A 7,401-nucleotide genomic window follows, 5' to 3' on the forward strand; every position below is an offset into this window, starting at 1 on the left:
GCGGATCCCACTTACCTGGGACTACGGTGCACCCCCCTGACTGCTGAAAGTTCTGGTTCCCGGGTCTTGGCACCACTTGTTGCGCCCCCTTGCCCGCAAGGAAGACACAACACTCAGGAATCTTCTTTCAGTAGTTTATTTCAGGCCCTTGATAGTTCTTCTTCTCCTCTCTCGGATGCCCCTCCCAGCCTTAATAAAGCATCTCAAGCCCCAATGCAAAGCAGCCACGTGGAGCTTTCTCATAGGGTGATGAAAAGTCATGCGCCAACTCTCCCAAATAAGGAGTTGTTTGTCACAGACCACAGCGGAGCCAGCGCCATCTTGTAATGGCGACCATAATTTGCATAAACGGCAGAAGCGGCTCACCACATTGCCTAATTTTTTCTACGTATTTACATATATAGTTTGCATTTTCATACATATATAGTATCAAAATATGATCATAGAGATAGTTTTGGTTGACTGTACATGTTTCTGTATATGTGTTTCTGAGCCTGAGGATTCTTAGATCAAAAAATTCTTTTTTTCAGAAACAATAAATTTAGTGCTTAAGAATTGAATAGTTATTTTCTTAGCTTTTTGATGTGAGGCTTTATGATGACACAGGACAAAAATGCTGAATATGTTAAGAATGGGGTTGATCGTGACTTGAGTTAGTATTTGTTTTCATTTTGTGCTGTAGAATTTTCTTTTTCTAACATCCCTGTCTGCTAAAACCAAGGTTTTTCTCATGTTTATTGAGTTACAATGTGCACAGTGCCCAATTATAAAGGTATAATTCAGTGAATTTTTACAAACTGAACACACGTGTGTAATCACCTCCCAGACAAACAAAACATTACTAGCTTCCAGAAATCTCCCTCCTGTCACTAAATCTCACAATGGTAACCATTGTCCTGATTTATAAATCATTGAATTATTTTGCCTATTTTGAAGTGTGTGTAAATGGGATCCATAAGAGTATATGCTGTGTAGTTTTTATTTTTGTGAAATTTCTTCTTTCTCTTGAGATTTTACATCAGTTATTTTCATTGTTGCATAGTATTGTATTGTATAAATGACTATAATTAATTTACTCATTCTAATATTGATAAGAATGTGAGTAGATTTCTTGTTATTTACTGCTAAGAATATTACTATCATTAATTTTTTTCTCATGTGCCTTAAGATTAACATTTTTGTTGGTGATATACTCTGGGAATGGTCATTGGTAGGTAGGTATATGTCTAGCTTAGGAAATAATGCCAATTCCTTTTTTTTTTTAAACCCCAAAAGATGCTTATTCTAATTTTCACTGTCACAAACAGTATATGAAAGTTCAGTTGCTCCACATTCTTAAAAACAGTTCATTCTTTCTTGTTTTACTTATTTTGGTGGAGGCAGTTTTAACTTGCATTTCCCTACTAACTCCTGAAGTTGAATACCTTTTTTATTTTTATTGACTGTTTTGATAATTTCATTTGGCAAGTTACTGCTCAAGAAGTTACAGTTTTTTTTCTGGATGCCATTATTGTTCTTTTTGATGTATTAGAGTTCTTTACATATTAGATATGTTTTACGAGTATTTTTTCTAAATCTGAATTGCCTTCTCACTTTTATTTATTTATTTGTTTATTTTAATATTTAATTGATTTTATTTTTTAAATACATAACAGTGGAATGCATTACAATTCTTATTACACATATAGAGCACATTTTTTCATATCACTGTTTGCATATAAAGTATGTTCACACCAATTCATGTCTTCATACATGTACTTTGGATAATGATGTCTATCACATTCCACCATCATTGCTAACCCCCTGGCCCCTCCCTTCTTGTCTTGCCCTTCTGGCCTTCTCACTTTTTTAACCGTGTCTTTTAATGAATGAAAGTCCTTAACCTTAGTATTTTCACATACAGGAGCATGGTGGTGCACACCTGTAATCCCCATGGCAGCTCAGGAGGCTGAGGCAGGAAAATTTCAAGTTTGAGGCCAGCTGCAGCCTCAGCAACATACAAGATCCTAAGCAATTTAGTGAAACCCTATTAAAATAAAAAATAAAAAGAATTTGGAGGTGTGATTAAGTGCCTTTGGGTTCAATCCCTGGTATCAAAAAATATATATGTTTATATTTTATCAAATATATTCTAATACTTCCCATCTGGAATTGGTTTTTGCATATGATGTGAGGTAAGGAGTTCAGATTCATTCCCCCCTCCCCCATCTGAATAGCCAGTTGATCAGCACTACTTACTGAAAACACCATCCTTTCCCCACTGTACGACTGAGTCAACTTTTCATCAATCAGATGTAGGAGGTATCTGTTTCTGGACCTCATTCTTACTTTGATGAGTTTGTTTATCATTGTACGGGTTGACTACCCTCTGTTTAAAATACATGGGTTTCAAATTTCAGGACTTTGGAATATTTGCATAGATTTTACCATTTAGTTATCACTAATCTGAAAATCTAAAATCTACAATATTTCAAACTATAAAACTTTATTATTATTATTACTTTTTGCAATGTTGAGAATTGAACCCAGAGTCCTTTGTATGCCATGCAAACACTTCAACATTGAGACATATCCCCAGCCCAAAATATGAAAATTAAAGATTCTCAACCTGTTTGCTAAGCTATAGGCTCAGTACTGTGTACTCTTAATTAATAAAGTTTTATAGTAGTTCTTAATGTGTGGTAATGTAACTTCTTCAATTTTGAATCTCCAAATGGCTCAGTTTGTCTTTGGTATTTTCAAATAAATTTTAGAATTTAAATTTGGTAATTTCTACAAGAAAACTTCTGGAATTTTACATTAATTCTAAAGATCAAGAAAAGGAAAACTAACATCTTGAAAACATCGAGTTTTCCAGTTCACGAACTTAGTATATCCCTCCATTTATTTAGGTTTTTGTTTAATTTCTTTCCATGCTGTTGGAAGACCTAGCAATATTAAACCTGAGAACTAATAAAATATTTGTATTAAGACAGTGTGGTATTGGTACAAGTATATGTAAGTAGCCCAGTGGAAAAGACTAATGTGTCCAAAGCCAGGAATATTAGTTTGTTTTTATTTTATGTTTCAAATTGCCAAGTGCTTTTAAGATATAAATTAGTAAATCTTTGGTGTTATTTTAGTTAATGTCTGTTTTTTTCTTTTCCACAGGTGTGGACCATGTTTGAGGATTGCCCCAGCTTTCAGTTCTATGAGTAATAAATATCCACAAGCTGTTTTCTTGGAAGTAGATGTACATCAGTGTCAGGTAAGGGAGAGGAGTCCTTGTTTTCTTTTACTTTTGAATAAGTTTGAAATCCAATGTGAATATCTTTTGTTTATCTTTATGCACGTAGTACTTTGTCCTTTAGCAGGTAGGAAAATGTTATCATTTTTATGAATGTCATTCTGGCTACATTAGTTATGAAAGGTAGCACATTATTTGTTTGGGATTTGTATTTTTTTCCAGATGTAAAATTAATACGATATGGTTACAGTAACAGATTAGGCCAATATTCCTGATGAACTTAGATGCAAAAATATTTTTAAAAAATTAGCAAATTGTGTTCAACAACATATTTAGAAGATTGCATATTGGTTTTATTCCAGAGATGCAAGATGTTTTAATATATGCACATCAATAAATGTAATTCATCACATTAACAGAATTAATTAAGAATCATAATAATTAATAATCTCAATTGATACAGAGAAGGCCTTCAACAAAATTCAGCACCCATTCATGATAAAAACTCTAGAGAAACTAAGGATAGAAAGAAACTACCTCAACATCATAAGACTATGTATGGAAAACCCAAAGCCAACCTTATAGTAAATGGGGGAAAAACTAAAAGCATTTTCTTTAAAATCTGGGAGAAGACAAGATTGTCTACTCAGACTACTCCTATTTAATATGGTACTAGAAATTCTAGCCAGAGCTATTAGGAAAAATAAGGAAATAAAAGGATAAAAATAGGAACGGAAGAAGTCAAATTATTACTCTTTGTAGATGATATGATCCTATTCCCAGAAGATCCCAAAAAAACTACCAAAAAGACTGCTAGAGCTAATAAACAAATGTGATAAAGTAGCTGGTTACAAAATCAACATTAAAAAACCAATAACTTGGGGTTGTGGCTGGGGTTGTGGCTCAGAGGTAGAGCACTGGCCTAGCATGGGTGAGGCACTGGGTTTGACCCTCAGCACCACATAAAAATAAAATAAAGATATTTTTAAAAAAGAAAAGAAACCCATAGCTTGGGTTGGGATTGTGGCTCAGTGGCGGAGCATTTGCCTCGCAAGTATGAGGCCCTGGGTTGGATCCTCAGTGCCAAATAAAAATAAATAAATAACATAAAGGTATTGTGTCCATCAACAACTTAAAACACACACACACACACACACACACACACACACATACACATACACACAAATACCAACAGTGAATCTGGTGAGAAAGAAATTAGGAAAGCAATTTCATTTACAGTAGCCTCAAAAATAAAATAAAATAAAATCCAAGGAGTCAGTCTAACCAAGGAGATGAAAGACCCTCTACAATAAAAACTGTAGAACACTGGAGAAAGAAATTGAAGAAGACCTCAGAAGATCCCATGGTCATGGATAGGCAGAATTTATATTGTTCAAATGACTGTACTACCAAAAGCAATATATAGATTCAGTGCAGTCCTGATCAAAATACCAATGACATTCTTCACAGAACTAGAAAAAACAGTCTTAAAATTCATTTAGAAGAATAATAGCCATATGAATTAAGAATAGCCAAAGCAATTTTAAGCCAAAAAAGCAATGCTGGATGCCTCATAAATTCCATCTTCAAATTATACTACAGAGCTACAGTAACAAAAACTATAAGATACTGGCATTAAAACAGATACACGGACCAGTGGTACAGAATAGATGACACAGAAACAAACTCACACAGGTATAGTCAACTGATCCTTGATGAAGGTGGCAAAAACATACATTGGAGAAAGACAGCCTTTTAAACAAATGGTGTTGGGACAACTGGTATTCCATTTGTAGGAAGAATGAAACTAGACCCTTATTTCTGACCCTGTACAAAAATCAACTCAAAATGGATTAAGAACTCAATTAGATCAGAAACTATGCAACTTCAAGAAGAAAATGTAGGGTCAAAACTCTAGCTTTTAGGCACAGCTAACAACTTTTTCAGTAGGATTCCTGAAGCTCAGGAAATAATGCTGATAGTTAATAAATGAGACAGCATCAAATTAAAAGTGTCTGCACAGCAAAGGAAACAATTAACATTGTAAAGAAAGAACCCATGGAACAGGAGAAAATCTTTGTTAGCTACTTTTCTGATAGAGAATATCTAGAATACATAATGAGCTCAAAAAACTTTACACCAAAAAAATCAAAGAACCCAATTAATACATGGTCAAAGGAACTAAACAGATACTTCTCAAAGGAAAACATGCAAGTGGCCAAAAAAATGTATGAAAAATTGTCCAACATCATTAGTAATTAGGAAAATGCAAATCAAAGTACACTGAGAATTTATCTCACTCCAGTCAGAATGGCAGTCATTAAGAATACAAATAATTATAATAAATGCTGGAGAGGATGTGGAGAAAAAGGAACACTTCTACACTGTTGGTGGGACTAAATTAGTACAACCACAATAGAAATCTGTATGGAGGCTCCTCAAGAGAATAGGCATGGAATTACCTTATAACCCAGCTATACCACTTCTGAGTATTTATCCTGAAGAATTAAAGTCATCTTACTGCACTAATCCCTGCATCCCATGTTTATAGCAATATATTTCACAATTGCCAAACTATAGAATCAGCTTAGGTATCCATCAGTGCATGAATGGATAAAGAAAACATGGTATATATACACAATGGAGTTTTAGTCTTCCATAAAGAAAAATAAAATTATGGTATTTGCAGGAAAATGGATGTAATTAGTGACCATCATGTGAAGTGAAATCAGTTAAACTCAGTTTAAGGGTCATGTTTTCTCTCATATGCCAAAGCTAGACAGGAGAAAGGAAAACAAAGCTAGACAGGAGAAAGGAAAACAAAGATGGGAGTGGATTTCCTAAAAATCAAAGGGATATCAATAAAGGAACCAATATGTGAGAGACGTGGGGAGGGAGGGGGAAAGTGCTAGGGAGTGATATTGGCGAAATTATATTGTTATGTTGTGTGCATGTACACATATATAACAGCAGATCTCACCAATAAGTACAACTATAATGTACCAATTAAAATAAGGGGAAAAAAGGGTAACAGATCACCTGGCAGTTAGTTCCATATTTTACATTTTTAAAAAAATATTTTCAATATCTAGATTTATTTATTCTACTAAGGCATTGATTGACTATAAAGTCATAACAGAGAATTCTTATATTTGATTTGAATTGATCAGTTAGTAATCTTATCTCTGAAACTATATATTCAGCAGAAATTTTAAAATACTGATTACTCTTGATTGATACACAGTGTTGTAGGTAGGTAAATTGCCCTGATGACTTAGTTGAAATGGCTGTATGACAGTTCTGTATTTGCATATTTAGAAATATGTAGAACTCTTAAGGAAAAAAAGAATTTTGGAAGGTTCTTCCATATACTAATTATAGAATTTTTAGTTCTAAGGAACGACTTTGCAGCACTTCATTTTTTTTTGAGACTTTGTTTTTGCTACATTTCTGAGTATGGAAAATTTTTAGAATATCATATAGTTAGAAGTTTGGGGATTTGGCGTAAGTCCTGCATTACACATCTGTGTTTTTGTACTTAAGTCATATGTTATTGGACTGTATCACTTTACTAGCCCTTATTTTAAGTACAGTATTCACTATCTCTAATCTGAAAGTGCTTTCCTTTGGAACTCTGCTGTCTGGTGTGGTAATCACTAGTACATGTGGTTTTTGAGTGCTTGAAATGTGGCAAATTTGATTTTACCTGTTTCTTCTTACTTTTTTATTGTGGATGCTAGAAAATTCAAAATTACATGCATAACTCATAGGTCATGATTTATATATATATATATATATTTAAATTTTTATTGTTGGTTGTTCAAAACATTACATAGTTCTTGATATATCATATTTCACACTTTGATTCAAGTGGGTTATGAACTCCCATTATTACCCCGTATACAGATTGCAGAATCACATCAGTTACACATCCATTGATTTACATATTGCCATACTAGTAACAGACACTAGTATATTTATTTTGGATAGCACTGTTCTAATGTTAGTAATTGTTTTTTTCACTTACATGGCTAAGAAGATATCCCTAGGCTCTCTTTGTAGGTTTTTTTCTTTAAACAATCTACTGGTACCTTTTCATAGTATTTGAACATATAAAGTAATACATTTGCTTTACTACTTTTTTTTTTTTTTTTTTTTTTTTTTTTTTTTTTTTT

At 33.3% G+C, this 7,401-nt stretch overlaps 1 protein-coding gene across 1 annotated transcript in view; it reads left to right on the forward strand.

Annotated features, from left to right (window-relative positions):
- Positions 1-7,401, forward strand: part of Txnl1 (thioredoxin like 1) — a 32,291-nt gene that overhangs the window by 7,887 nt on the left and 17,003 nt on the right. The window contains exon 2 of the mRNA XM_048806584.1: positions 3,151-3,363. Coding sequence (XP_048662541.1) covers positions 3,151-3,363 — 213 coding nt within the window. The remainder of the gene's footprint in view (positions 1-3,150; positions 3,364-7,401) is intronic.

Source organism: Marmota marmota, unplaced genomic scaffold (assembly GCF_001458135.2).
Source record: "Marmota marmota marmota unplaced genomic scaffold, marMar, whole genome shotgun sequence".
NCBI classification, from domain to species: Eukaryota; Metazoa; Chordata; class Mammalia; order Rodentia; family Sciuridae; genus Marmota; species Marmota marmota.